At 37.1% G+C, this 15,705-nt stretch overlaps 1 protein-coding gene and 1 pseudogene across 2 annotated transcripts in view; both read right to left on the minus strand.

Annotated features, from left to right (window-relative positions):
* The window catches only part of MARK1 (microtubule affinity regulating kinase 1), a 161,620-nt gene that overhangs the window by 20,042 nt on the left and 125,873 nt on the right, over nucleotides 1–15,705 (minus strand). For both annotated transcript variants that reach the window (XM_053607043.1, XM_053607042.1), the window contains exons 10-13: nucleotides 12,721–12,820; nucleotides 11,724–11,836; nucleotides 9,789–9,942; nucleotides 9,302–9,495 (exon numbers count right to left, since the gene is read on the minus strand). In XM_053607043.1, the coding sequence (XP_053463018.1) occupies nucleotides 9,302–9,495; nucleotides 9,789–9,942; nucleotides 11,724–11,836; nucleotides 12,721–12,820 (561 nt within the window). The remainder of the gene's footprint in view (nucleotides 1–9,301; nucleotides 9,496–9,788; nucleotides 9,943–11,723; nucleotides 11,837–12,720; nucleotides 12,821–15,705) is intronic.
* On the minus strand, nucleotides 5,270–5,370 carry LOC128597980 (uncharacterized; annotated as a pseudogene).

Genomic DNA, 15,705 nt, shown 5'->3' on the forward strand with positions numbered 1-15,705 from the left:
AAATTACTTAATTAAAAAACTCATTAAACCCTATTAAATCATTTCCAAATAGATTAGTTGGGAACTAAGTGGTTATACTCATCTATTCTTAAAATGGTTATATACATATGTTTCACAGACTACGGGGTGATAATCTCATCATATCATACAAGCATATTTAAGTAATACATAATCATATATATTTTAAAAATATATACAGATACAGCTTCCATCATCTAAATGAAATACTTGGTATTGGGGAGTTTTACCCATTTGCTATTAAGTATATGTTCAGCTTTTTGGTATCTTATTTTATGCTTTCTAAACTTTATTTCCTCCTGTCCATAGGCTAGATTAACATTTTTTTTTACCCTTCTTCTATTTGTTTAAAAGTTGTAATTCTATTCTTATGCTTGTATTGTTTGCCCTTAAATTCCTGAACTCATGTTTGCTTACCACTGCTCAGTTCTTAAACTTGTTCCTATCATCCATCCCAAAAGGTCATGCTTATATTCCTTTAATCTACATCCCTATCCTTATGCCCTAAATATTGTCTATAATTTTTGATCTGAATTTTCATTGTTTTTTCTCTTTCTGTGTGTTACCACATTCATAATTTAGTGAATCATTTGATTATTTCCAACTCCCATGTATTTTACAGCACTATTATAGATCCATTTCTTTTGCATTAAGAATACTTTCTCCAACTGTTAAGGCATTTTCAAACGGTCTGGGGAGACAAATAGTTAAGACATTTTATGCCTGAGAATATGTTATAATACCTTCACATTTAAATGATAATTCAGCTGGATAAAAAACTGTAGGCTCAAAGTGATTTCCTTTCAATACTATAAATATATTACTCCATTCATCTTCCTGCATCTACACTGCTGTTAAGAAATCTGATGTCAATCTGAATCTTGTTCCTTTTAAGGTTACCTCCTCTCTCACTCTGGAATCTTAAAAATTTGGTGGCGCCCGTAGCTCAGTTGGCAGGGTGCTGGCCACATACACCTAGGGTGGTGGGTTCAAACTCAGCCCAGGCCTAGTAAGCAATAATGACAACTGCAACCAAAAAACAGCCAGGCGTTGTGGCGGGCACATGTAGTCCTAGCTACTTGGGAGGCTGAGGCAAGAGAATCGCTTAAGCTCAAGAGTTTGAGGTTGCTGTGATGCCATGGACTCTACGTAGGGCGATAGCTTGAGACTCTGTCTCAGAAAAAAAAAAAAATTTTTTTTTTCTTTTTTCTATTGGTTTCTGGTGTCTATACACTCCACTTTAATGAGTCGAGAAGTAGGTTTGCCTTCTAGCTTCTATTTGCTATTCTGACTTGTTTCAATATGAAGTCTTTCCTCTTCTTTTATTCATTGTTCTTATGTATTTGAAATTTCCTCCCTTTCATTTTGCCCCCTTTCCTTTAGAAACACCTATTATCTGAATATTACCAATTCTATTCCAAGTCTTGATATATCTTTTTCCTTTTATATTTGCTATCTCTTTATTCTTACTACTGCCTTATAGAAAAGCATCTCAATGTTCTAGCTCCTATTATATAATTTCTCTATTTTGCTGTCTTAAGTGAATAATGTGAGGTAACTTTATAAACTATCAGCTGACTCTGCCTTCAATAGTGTATTTGGAGGAAGGAGCAAGATGGTGGCTGAGTAGCAGCTTCTTTGTAACCGGACGTGGTGAGATTGGGGAGATAAGACTCCAGGCAATCTCTGACTTGTGGGCTCTGCCCAGAAACATCCCTTTGGGGATGCAGGGAGACAGTGAGAGACTTCTGGACCCCAGGAGGAGGACAAAAGCAGGGAAGAAGTGGCAAGTGGTTGCATTTGTTCTGGCTGAGGCCATGGCTGCTGCAGCTGTAACTACAACAGCAGTGAGACTGCAAACAGGGAAGGCCTTTCCTCTGGGTTGTTTTGTTGTTTTGGACTTGGGTACTAGGTTGAATACCTTGGGAGAACTTGAGCAAGAGTACGGATGACTTGAAGCGTTGTCTAGGGCCCTGGACTGAGCTGCTGAGCTGGAACAGAGCTAATATTGTTTGGCTATGGGCCGCACATGCAGCCATCGTGGGAGAACTGCCCCTGTAGGCTCTGGGAGCCCCTCAGGGCTGGGAGACCTTGGGTGAGTGATCTAGAGATTGAACAGTGAGTGTCAAAGGCTGGGACTAAGATGCTGGGGAAGAGTGGAGCATTCAGTGTTTGGCAGTAGGAGGGCTGCCTTGCAATCTCGGCCATTAGAAGCATAGAGTGAGACTGGTTTTGGTGCACTAAATAAGTGGGCAGCTATTTCAGGAGAGATCCCAGCGACAAGTGCTTTACTGGAAAAGCTTCTGCTTAGCCAAGGTTAATAGTTTAAAGTGTCTTTTAAGCGGGCTGAGGAGAGATTTAGGTTCTCGACCCAGCAGGGTTTGAGAAATCAGCACAGGCCTCCAGTCTCCATCTTCTATAGCTGGATGAGCATTGTGATTAACATCTCATACCCCAAAAGATCACCTGCTGCTTAGACAATATTCAGCAAGATATATATACTGCTTTGGTTTTTTTTTTTTCTTTCTTTTTTTTATTTTTTATTTTCTTACTTCATTTTTCTAGTTTAAATATAATTTTCCATTGTTGCTCTCTTTAATAATAAGAATTTCATTTTTGCTAGTATTTCTGCCCCTATTATTTGGTTTCCCCCCCAATTTTATCCCATAAGGTTTTCTGTTTGTTTTGGTTTAATTTATAGTATTTTTGTCTTTCCTCTCTATTTGGTGAAGGTGGGGTACTGTGTCAGAACAGGCTGGCAAAGAGCTGCGGTGTCAGCCGCAGGGAACCACCCAACCAGCACCCCAGAGGTTGGGGGTTTTTAAGGTTGGGTCAAAGTATCCTAGTGTACACCTTTATTACTCCTGTCTTCCTCTTTTTGTGCCTCTCTTCTTTTTGTCTATATTTCCTTTTACTCATTCCCTCTCCTTTCTCTTTTTTCTTTTTTTTAAATTCTTTTTTCCCTTCTTGTTCTTTAATCTTTTCATCCTTTTAGTCCTGTATCAAAAGGACTCATAGAAATCTTAGGCCAGAGGCATGTTAACTTAAAGAGCAAGAGAAAGTGAAAGGAAAATTAGGGCAAGGAAACAGATAAAAGAAAACACTCATGAGGAAGAATCAGCAGAAAAATCTTGGCAACATGAAAAACCAGTCCAGAGCAAACCCCCCAAGGGACCATGAGGTAGCCACTGCAGAGGATTCTACCTATAAAAAGAAATGCTAGAAATGACAGAGGGGAATTTAAAATACAGATGATGAAAACAATGAAGGAAATGCTTGAGAAAGTGGAAAATAACCAAAGGAAATCCAAAAACAGAATCAAATAAGAGATGAATGATATGAAGAATACAGAAAGGATATAGCAGAGCTGAAGGAACTGAAGCAGTCAATTAGGGAACTTAAAGATGCCATAGAAAGTATCAACAACAGATTAGACCATGCACAAGAAAGAATCTCAGAGGTAGAGGACAAAGCTCTTGAGATAACTCAGATAGTTAAAGAGGCAGAAAAAAAGAGAGAGAAAGCAGTACATTACCTAACAGAATTATGGGATTTCGTGAAGTGTTCAAACATATGAATTATAGGTATCCCAGAAGGGGAAGAAGAATGTCCCAGGGGAATGGAAGCCATATGAGAGAATATTATAAATGAAAATTTCCCAAATATCACCAAAGATTCTGACACACTCCTTTTAGAGGGATATTGGACCCCAGGTTGCCTCAATTCTAACAGAACTTCTCCAAGACACATTGTAATGAACCTGTCCAAAATAAAAGATTCTGCAAGCTGTCAGGAGTAAGCACCATTTGACCTACAGGGGTAAAATCCATCAGGGTGACTGTAGACTTCTCTAATGAAACTTTTCAAGCCCAAAGACAATGATCACCTATCTTTAATCTACTTAAACAGAACAATTTCCAACCCAGAATTCTATATTCTGCTACGCTAAGCTTTAAAATTGTCAGAGAAATCAAATCATTTACTGGTATGCAAACATTGAGTAAATTTGCCACAAGACCAGCGCTACAGGAAATACTTCAACCTGTTCTACACACTGACAATGGATCACCAGTAAAGTAAGCCCTCAGTCTATCACAATGGACCACCAGCAAAGAAAGCACTCAGAAATTAAAGGACAGAACATAGCTTCCACAATGATGCAAAAGATAAAACTAAGCAATGGACTTTCACAAAATAAGATGAATAGAACGCTACCACACTTATCAATTATCTCAATAAATGTGAATGGCTTGAATTCCCCACTGAAGAGGCACGGACTAGCTGATTGGATTAAAAAACACAAACCATTCATCTGCTGTCTGTAAGAAACACATCTAGCCTCAAAAGACAAAACTCCAAATTAGCATTGGAAGACAATTTTTCAGGCAAACGGAATTCAGAAGAAAAGGGGTTTGCAATTTTATTTTCAGATACATGTGGATTTAAAGCAACTAAAGTCAAAAAAGACAAACATGGACACTTCATATTGGTCAAGAGAAAAACACAAGACGACATTTCAATTCTAAAGATTTATGCAGCCAACTCAAAGGCTCCCAGATTCTTCAAACAGACCTTAATTAGCCTGAGCAATATAATATCCTATAATATCATAATAACAGAGGACTTTTAACACTCATCTTACAGAGCTGGACAGAGCCTCCAAACAGAAATTAAACAAAGATATAAGGAACTTAAATGAGACCCTAGAATAACTGTGCTTGATCGATGTATATAGAACACTCCATCCCAAAGATAAAGAATATACATTATTCTCATTAGCCCATGGAACATTATCCAAAATTGATCATACCCTAGGACACAAAACAAACCTCAACAGAATCAAAGAATTGAAATTTTACCTTGTATCTTCTCAGACTACAAGGCATTAAAGATGGAACTCAACTCCAACAAAAACGTTCAACCCCACACAAAGGCATGAAAATTAAACAACCTTATGCTGAATGACAGTTGGGTGCAGGAAGAAATAAAAGAGGAAATCATTAACTTCCTTGAGCATAACAACAAGGAAGACACAAGCTACCAAAACCTGTGGGATACAGCAAAAGCAGTCCTGAGAGGAAAATTTATCATTAGACGCCTACATTTGAAAAACAGAAAGATGGGGTGGCACCGGCCCCATATACTGAGGGTGGCAGGTTCAAACCCTGGCCCAGCCAAAGCAACAACAAAAAATAACCAGGCATTGTGGTGGGCACCTTCTTTTTTTTTTTTTTTTTCCTTTTTTCTTTTTTACTGTGCGACCCACTTCAGTGCCAGCAGCCTATAGGCAGAGGCCAGGCAATGGTTCCGGGCCAGTTTGCTCTGGCATGGGGCTCTATGACAGGGCCACACGGCACCTTCAGTCCCCCCAGTGACTTGCCTAAGAGAATTGCCTAAGCCCAAGAGCTGGAGGTTGCTGTGAGCTATGAGAATCTGTCTCAAAAAAAAAAAAAACAAAAAAAAAGAAAGAAAGAAAAACAGAAAGACAGTGCATCAACAAACTCACAAGCCATTTTACGGAACTGGAGAAAGAAGAACCATCTAAGCCTAAACCCAGCAGAAGAAAAGAAACATCCAAAATTAAATCAGAGATCAATGAAATTGAAAAAAAAAAAGAATCATTCAGAAAATTAATGAAACAAGGAATTGGTTTTTTGGAAAAAATAAATAAAATAGATAAGCCTTTGGCCAGACTAACTAGAAATAGGAAAGTAAAATCTCTAGTAACCTCAATCAGAAATGTTAAAGGGGAAATAACTGATACCACAGAGATATAAGAGATTATCTTTGAATACTACCAGAAACTCTATGCCAGGAAACTTGACAATGTGAAGGAAATGGATCAATAATTGGAATCACACCCTCTCCCTGGACTTAGCCAGGAAGAAACAGATCTCCTGAACAGACCAATTTCAAGCACCAAGATCTAAGAAACAATAAAAAATCTCCTAACAAAAAAATGCCCTGGTCCGGATGGCTTCACACCAGAATGCTATCACACCTTCAAAGAAGAGCTTATTCCCATACTGCAGAAATTATTCCAAAAAATTGAGGAGGAAGGAATCTTCCTCCAACATGTTCCATGAAGCAAAATTCACCCTGATACCAAAACCAGGAAAAGATCCAACAAAATGGAAAACTTCAGACCAATTTCACTAATGAATATAGATGCAAAAATTCTGAACAAAATCCTAGCCAACAGATTATAGCTTATCATCAAAAAAGTCATACATCATGATCAAGTAGGTTTCATTCCAGGAATGCGACTGGTTTAACATACACAAGTCCATGAACATTATCCACCGAATTAACAGAAGCAAAAACAAAGATCTTATGATCCTCTTAATAGATGCAGAAAAAGCATTCGATAAAATCCAGCATCCTTTTCTAATTAGAACACTGAAGAGTATAGACACAGGTAGCACATTTCTTAAACTGATCGAAGGTATCTGTGACAAACCCACAGCTAACATTTTACTGAATGGAGTAAAATGGAAAGCTTTTCCAGTTAGAACTGGAACCAGACACGATTATCCTCTATCGCCACTACTTTTCAAGATAGTCCCGGAAGTTCTAGCCAATACAATCAGGCAAGAGAAGGAAATAAAGGGCATCCAAATGGGAGCAGAGGAGGTCAAATTCTCCCTCTTTGCTGAGGACATGATCTTATACCTAGAGAACCCCACAGACTCAACCACAAGACGCCTGAATTCATCAAAAAATACAGTAATGTCTCAGGATATAAAATCAATGTCCACAAGTCAGTAGCCTTCGTATACACCAATAATAGCCAAGATGAGAGGCTAATTAAGGACACAACTCCCTTCACCATAGCTTCAAAGAAAATGAAATACCTAGGAATATACCTAACAAAAGAGGTGAAGGACCTCTACAAGGACAATTATGAAACCCTAAGAAAAGAAATAGCAGAGGATATTAACAAATGTAAGAACATACCATGCTCATGGCTGAGAAGAATCAACATTGTGAAAATGTCTATACTTCCAAAAGCAATCTACCAATTCAATGCCATCCCTATTAAAATACCAACATCATACTTTTCAGACTTGGAAAAAATAATTCATCATTTTGTATGGAATCAGAAAACCCCCCATTAGCTAAGGCAGTTCTTGGTAATGAAAACAAAGCCGGGGGCATCAGCATACCAGACATTAGGCTGTACTACAAGGCCATAGTGGTCAAAACAGCATGGTACTGGCACAAAAATAGAGACATAGACATTTGGAATCAAATAGAAAACCAGGAAATGAAACTAATATCTTACAACCATCTAATTTTCGATTAAACAAGAACATACCTTGGGAGAAAGACTCCCTGTTTAATAAATGGTGCTAGGAGAACTGGATATCCACATGTAAAAGACTAAAACTGGACCCGCATCTTTCTCCACTCACAAAAATTGATTCGAGATGGACAAAAGACCTAAATTTAAGGCATGAAACAATAAAAATCCTCAAAGAAAGCAGAGGAAAAACACTGGAAGATATTGGCTTGGGGAAGGACTTCATGAAGAAGACTTCCAGGCAATTACAACAATAACAAAAATACACAAATGGGACTTAAACTGAAAAGCTTCTGTATAGCCAAGGAGACAACAACCAAAGCAAAGAGACAACCTACACAATGGGAAAGGATATTTGCATATTTTGAATCAGCCAAAAGCTTGATAACTAGGATCTATAGAGAACTCAAATTAATCCACATGAAAAAAGCCAACAATCCCATATATCAACGGGCAAGAGAGATGAATAGAACCTTCTCTAAAGAAGACAGACGAATGGCTAAGAAACGTATGAAAAATGCTCACTATCCCTAATTATTAGAGAAATGCAAATCAAAACCACTGTAAGATATCATCTAACCCCAGCGAGAATGGCCCACATCACAAAATCTCAAAACTGCAGAGGCTGGCATGCATGTGGAGAGAAAACACTTTTACACTGCTGGTGGGACTGCAAACTAATACAACTTTTTGTAAGGAAGTATGGAGAACCCCCAAAGACCTCAAGCTAAACCTCCCATTTGATCCTGCAATCCCAATACTGGGCATCTACCCAGAAGGAAAAAAAATCCCTTTACCATAAGGACACTTGTACTAGACTGTTTGTCACAGCTCAATTTACAATCACCAAAATGTGGAAACAGCCTAAATGCCCACCAACCCAGGAATGGATCAACAAGCTGTGGTATATGTATACCATGGAATACTATTCAGCCATTAAAAAAGATGGAGCCATTTACATCCTTTGTATTAACCTGGATGGAAGTGGAACACATTATTCTTAGTAAAGCATCACAAGAATGGAGAAGCATGAATCCTACATACTCAATTTTGAAATAAGGACAATTAATGACACTGTGGTGGGGGGAAGGGAGAGAGAAAGAAGGAGGGAAGGGTGGGAGAAAGGACAAACAGAGAGAGGGAAGGAGGAGGGGGTGTGAGAAGGAAGATCAGAGAGAGGGAAGGAGGAGGGGGTGTGAGAAGGAAGATCAGAGAGAGGGAAGGAGGGAGGGGGGTGGGGTCTCGGTGTGTGACACACCTTTTGGGGTCAAGACACAATTATAATAGGGCCTTTACGTAACAAATGCAATTGTGTTACCTAGGTATCTTGTACCCTCAATGAATCCCCAACAATAAAAATAAAAAATAAAAAACAAATAGTGTATTTGTAAATGTAGGTTTAAAGGTGCTAATACTATTTTACATAAATATTACAAATAGGAAAAATGAAGCAGGGTAGTTTAATGTTCCATTTTGTGGTAAAGTTAAGTATTATTTTAAGAACTTTTGACCAGGCAAGATGGCTCACGCCTGTAATCCAAGCACTCGGGGAGGTCCAGGTCAATGGACTGCCTGAGCTCACAGGTTCGGCGCCAACCTAAGCCAGAGCAAGACCTCAGCTCTAAAAATAGCTGGGCAATCTGGTTGGCACCTGTAATGCCAGCTACTCAGGAGGCTGAGGCAAGAGAATCACTTGAGCCCAAGAATTTGAGTTTGCTGTGAGCTGTGATGCCACTGCACTCTACCGACGGCAACAAAGCAAAACTCAAAAAAAGAAAAAAAAAAAAAGAACTCTTATCTTCTTTTGTTCTTAAATTGCATTTACAAGAAGCTTGACCCCTCTTGTGGTGTTCTTTAAATTGATTCATTTTAAAATTCTGAAACATTAAAAAACATAAAAGATAAAGGTTTTATTAAAAAAAAAAAAGTCTGAAAACCAATAAGGACAACAAATTGCAATACGCTGGAATATTTACTCACACTTGGGATAGTTGAAGACTTTTTCCTCTCTGGCCCTACGAGAGGGCTTGCAGTCATCTCACTTTTTGATCCAACTGTTGTGCTGCCAAGTTTTCGAGCCACATCTTTGTCCCACTCTTCCTTCTGTTCACTCTCCACGCTGTTAGCCTGAGGTCTTTTGGTATATGATACAGCAGGAGGAATGGATGGACCAGCTGTAATTTTTTTTAAAATGGCCTAATTAGTTGAAAAACTGATATTTTCTTCTCCTATACAACAACTCTGCACTAAAGTTATCCATACTTGCATGTTTTGTATTCTGAACTAAGATTAAACTAATTACAAAAATCAGATCAGTCCCTGCAATGGGGATTCTATTTATCACTCAATAATACAAATCTATGAGAATTAGATGACACAAACATACAGGTTTGAAAATATAATGCTTAAAAAACACAAGTTAGGGTAGAACCAGTGTGTCTTTTCGCTTATTTGACTTTTCCCCCACCATGATCACTGAAACGCCGCTGCTTCTGATTTGCTGAAATGCTTCGCTGGACCTTCAGGTGAGCAGGGGACTGAAGAGTGCTGTTGTTTAAGTCACTACTGGGCCGGGATCTCTGACACAAGTTTCCACTGGATAAGGACTCACCGCCTTCAAACTGTAAGAAAAAGATACCAGGATTATAAAACAAAAAGCTTTATACAAACAGTATGCTTTCTTGATTTTCTGAATACTTCAAAGCTACATAAGGAGTAATAAGCATGGTTTTGGGCAAAGAACTTCAAGTTGGCAAGAAGGAAGGGAGAGAACGTTAATGTGTACTCTTAATCATCTGTTGTCACATATAAATCCTTAGTTTAATCAAATACCAAATAACAGCTACCAATTATTGAATGGTTATTACACTTGTACATTAGGTACTGGGCTAAGCTCTTTATATATATATTACTTTGTTAATCATTATAACAAACCTATGATGTATTAACCTGAACTTTATGGATGGAAAAACTGAGGTTAAGAGAAACATTATTGAGATTCAAACTTGGGATAAAATGTAAAATCTTAAATACATACACATGTCTATACACAAATAAATGCACACACACATATAGATGCACATATATATGGTGTTCATTTTCTCCACAGTTATAGAAACAATTTTGGTTTATAAGCTCTGATCAGGAAATTATATCTACTTAGAACTAAGCATGCTAAATTGAGGTTGATATGTACCAGAACCCACTCTGTAAAACAGAAGTTGTTTCTTGCCAGGAAAATTTTGGCTAAATCACTGGCATCCCAATGGGAAATCTAAATTCATATAGAAAGGATACTAATGACAAAGAGCAGAATAATACTGATAATTATAATAGATAATAAATAACACAGAGAACATAGCAATCTGCTCAGAATTAGTCTAAGGACTTTACAATTTAACCTTCTCAATAACCCTAAAAACGTATTACTATTATCCTCATTTTATAGAGAAGGAAACTGAGACAAAAAATAAAGTAAACTGCCTACGTTGCACAGTTAGTGGTTGTACTGGGGTGGAGATTCAAATCTAATGAAACTGTTTCCAAAGTTTAGGCTCTTAACACATACAGTAGCCTCATTAGTTTATATATGATACAATTCATACTTTATTTTAATTCGTGCATGGGCTCTGCTATACACTTTTAAAATCAGTAGTAAAATTAAAGATCTTAGGAGTGAAATTTAAAATCTGAGTAGAAATAGCTCAAAGCCTTTAGAAATAACCATTTGTACAATACTATTTCACACTTAAAATTCTCTTGACTTGGCTTCTTTGAACCACATATCTAGCTGTTAGTGTCTCTACTGAAGATTTCCTCTCCTTCATTATAACAACATCCACCTGGTGGATTAATTATTTCCTAAACCTATCTTCTTATCACTGACCTCCTTGGCCTTGAGAATTCCCAACTGAATGCATCAAAGCCACCTGATACTACAAGGTAAAATATCACCAAATAACCTTTCCCTAGGTCACTTCTTATAAATAAATCATTTTAAATGTATGTATACATTTTGTTTTAAATGCTGCCACTTCCTATGTTTCAGTCACTGTCTGAAAGGTAACCAGATTACCTTTCATAGGGCTGTTGCATTTGGATGTACAAATTGTGCACTGTACAACTCTGGGGGACACCATTCTCTGAAGACAAGACTGGTGCCTCTTGGAGCTAAGCAAAGTAGTAGGTCTGCTTTTTCATAAAATTTTTCTTGGTACCCAGAAATGATACCAGTTCATAATTTAGTATCTTGACTTTTTTGAATTCCAATCAATAAGAATGTTATGATTTTTACATTATTTTTGATGCCACAAAGACATATTTACTAACATTATGTCTTACATTTAGCTGTCATTTAGCTAAAGCAGTAATTCACATTAATTAAAAAATTTGAGAAACTTACTTCAGGTGGTTTTCTACCTAGAAGAATATAGGTAGCCATAACTTCATCATATTTCTGATTTATTAAGGCGTCATTTATTTCATCTCGTGCAAAACCCATGGTGACCATAATGTCTAAAAATTAAAGAGAAAAGACAAATGTTCTGAAAATGGGCTGATTTTAGTAAAGAAACAAAAATGGGCAAGTTTGCTAAATAAATATCCTACTAGATAAAACTAAGTCATAACAATTCTAACTATAATTTTAATTAAAAAAACATGAATTATTAACCTACAGATACTATATGTTCACAAATACAATATGTTCATAATTTTTCATGCAGAAATTATCTACACTATAGGTTATATATTTACAGGCCTACTTGATTTATCAGTGCCTACAGGTCTCCTGAGCTAACTTCTTTTGTCTAGGCAGAGATTGTGTCACTCTGTGTCACACACAAAATCTCTCTCAACTCGTCCTCAGCTGCTCATGGAGTGGTTTCTCTCAGCACTTAATTCTGCTTTCTCATCTGCAGGTACTTATCAGTCTAACCAGGGCTGACAGTTATATCAGCCATTCCTCCTGTGAGGGATCATGGAAAGAAAGAATTTGGTTTATCTATATTATTTTAATTTTTATATCACTGTTGTCAGCCATTGATTCGACCATATATATGGCCATAAATGTTATGTGAGAACTAAGGAATCTGAAGTTTCAGTGTATTTTCATTAAGATGATAATGCAAATATTTTTCTTCTTTTCTTTATTTTCAGACAGAGTCTTACTTTGTCGCCCTCAGTAGAGTGCCCTGGCATCACAGCTCAGAGTAACCTCAAACTCTTGGGCTTAAGTGATTCTCTTGCCTCAGCCTCCTGAGTACCTGGGACTTCAGGTACCTGCCACAATGTCTGGCTTAAGTATTTTTCAAATAAAAATTATTTCCTATTTGTAAACACTATTTTGGTAAGCTCTTACAGTCTAGGGACAATACATCTGACAACATTGTAATACTTGCCTATTCTTTTTGTGTCATTGAAATCTGGATCAGGCTCAGAATATGGCTTTAGTTCTTCCTCTTCGTGACCAACATTCATCCATCGATCTTTCATTATTTGCTAGGAAATAAACTCGACATTATGTTTGGTCAGACACAACATTCAACCACTTATTTTAGCAAATGTGAAACTGACTGATTCACTCAGCAAAAATCATTTGACATTTTCAAACTAAGGCTACTGTTTTTAGTTTGATTAGTGGGCCACCAAGATGTGTAGGACTATGGGGCACACATATGACAACTGGGACTATCATCTCACACACTAACAAATGTATTAACCTTCCATATTCTTTCAAGTGGAATATTTTCAAATTTGAATATTTTGCATAAGAACTTATTGATTTTAACCCGTTTCATACTTTTACATTTAAAATTAATAGATTACAATGTTTTTCCTGGTCTTTTAACAAATAATATGCCTTATTTAAAAATCACAACTTGCCAAAATATTAGAAAAGAAGAGGTCATGGGGAGTAAAAATCAGGGTTAGTGAGTAAAAACAGTTCAGAGAATATGGGAGGGAAGGGTGGCCAAAATTTAAATCTAGAGTTAGGAATTAGGTAATAATCAGGATGAAACAGGAGCTGCTCTCTGGCTGAGTTCTTCACTTCAAATTGCCCCTGGCTAAAGAGAGTCGTCTCATTCAAGATTCACGTTTGTGGGGTGACAGATATCCAAAGACTGGCCATTGCCTCAATTCAGACATCTTTGAGGGGCTTTCCCAACTTCAGAGTTTCCTCAAGGGATCAAGTGAGGCATCTGTTGGGCCTTTGATAGAGTTCAACTTCTTGCTCTGTCTATCCTGCTTCATTCTTCCACTCTAACTGGTCCTCACCTAGACAGCACTGCCCAATAAACATACTTCCTGCTTGTATATTTCTATCACAGAGTCTGCTTCCCAGGAAACCTACACTGCATTGTTACCACTGCATGTTATTTAATGTATAAATATTTTGCATGAAATAAAAAGAAATTATTGTATTAGGAATTAAATATAGCAGATCTAGGATCCAAGAGATGAACTAGTTTAGACATGAAAATGAGCCCTACTGCAGGATCCAAGTGACTAAAATCAAGTCATATTTAGAAAGTGAGAGAGGCCAGAAATTAGCAGGATATTTTTGTAATTGTCTCAAGGCAATAAAAAACTGGGAGAAAACAGGTGTTCAGTGCCTGCATATTTACCCCCAATTTTCTTTTTCTTCATTTCCATTTTCTGCACCTTTGTACTTTTTACAGGGCACAGATTATTAAGTAAACTAAAAATACACATATTCATATTTCATGTATTTTTAATTAATAAATTAATATGTGATTATATATAAATCTATGAAAAATTCCAACGACAAAATTGCGAAGTAAAATAGTCAAAGTTTCACTTTACCTTGTTTTATAGATTGGTACGTACATGTGATTATAGAGACAAAGCTAGACATATACAAATAAACACGAAGTTTTAAGTGAGAGAAATTAACTTTTATTTAAGCGGTACAAAGAAAAAAGTCCATTTGTATCCTTTAACCAATATCTCCTTTGCTGACTGCCTGCTGTCGAGGCCCATTCTTCTCTCTGCTCCTGTGAGTCTGACTTTCTTAGATTCTACGTGCAAGAGCACTCAGGTAGTATTTATCTGTCTGTGCTGGCTTATTGCACTTAACACATTCACGCCAAGTTCACCATGTTGTCACACATGTCAGGATTTCTCTTCTTTTATGTGGCTAAATAGTAGTCCATGTTTGGCATATAAATCTCACATTTTCTTTATTCATGCATTGTTGAGGAAGACGTAAGAGGAATAAGTTCAAGAGATTTATTCTACAACATGGCCTGCTGACTATATTTAATAACAATATATAGTGTTCTTAAAAAAAAGCTTAGAGTAGATTTTGTGTTCTCACCACAAAAATGATAACTCTGTGAGGTAACGAAGATGTTAATTAGCTCAATTTAGTCATTCCGCAATTACAGGTATGTATGTTCATCAAATAAAAATAATGAAATCATACATTAAAAAAGGTCATTTGCTATTTCAAAAAAAAAAAAAAAAGAAAGAAAACAGGGGTTGATATGAATTATCAGAGTCAGATTTAGCTGAGGCTATAAACTAACAGTAAGTTCTGAGCTGCTAAAAGGCAACCTAGTGGAAGCAACCCACGGAATAAGAGAAAGTATTTCAAACCATATATTGGATAAGGGGTTAACATTCAGAATGTATAAAGAATGCCTACAATTCAATAACAAAAACAAATAACCTGAAAAAAAATGGGCAAAGGAATTGAACAGATATTTCCCCAAAGAAGATACACAAATGAATAACAAGCATATGAATAGGATGCTCAAATCACTAATCAGGGTGATCAGAACCACACTGAGATATCGCCTTATGCCTCTTACAATGGCCACTATCAAAAAACCAGAAAATAGCAAGTGGTGATGAGGATGTGGAAAAATTGGAACACTTGTGAATTGCTGATGGGGGTGCAAAATGGCACAGCTAGTATGGAAAACAATCTGGAGGTTCCTCAAAAATTTAGAAAGAGAACTATCATATGCTCTAGTAATCCCATTTCTGAATATTTATTCAAAAGAACTGAAAACAAGATATCAAAGAGATATTTGCACGCTTATGTTCATTGCAATGCTATTCACAATGCCAAGATGTGGAAGCAACTTAAATGTCTATTGACAGATGAATGGATAAAGAACATGTGGCATATGTGTACCACAAAATATCATTCAGCCTTAATGCAAAAAAGAAATCCTGTCAACTCGGCGTCTGTAGCACAGTGGTTACAGTGCCAGCCACACACACTGAGGCTCGTGGGTTCAAACCCAGCCGGGGTCAGCTAAACAACAATGACAACTGCAACAAAAAAATAGCCGGATGTTGTGGTGGGCACTTGTAGTCCCAGCTACTTGAGAGGTTGAGGCAAGAGAATTGCT

This window comes from Nycticebus coucang, chromosome 10 (genome assembly GCF_027406575.1).
Source record: "Nycticebus coucang isolate mNycCou1 chromosome 10, mNycCou1.pri, whole genome shotgun sequence".
NCBI lineage: Eukaryota > Metazoa > Chordata > Mammalia > Primates > Lorisidae > Nycticebus > Nycticebus coucang.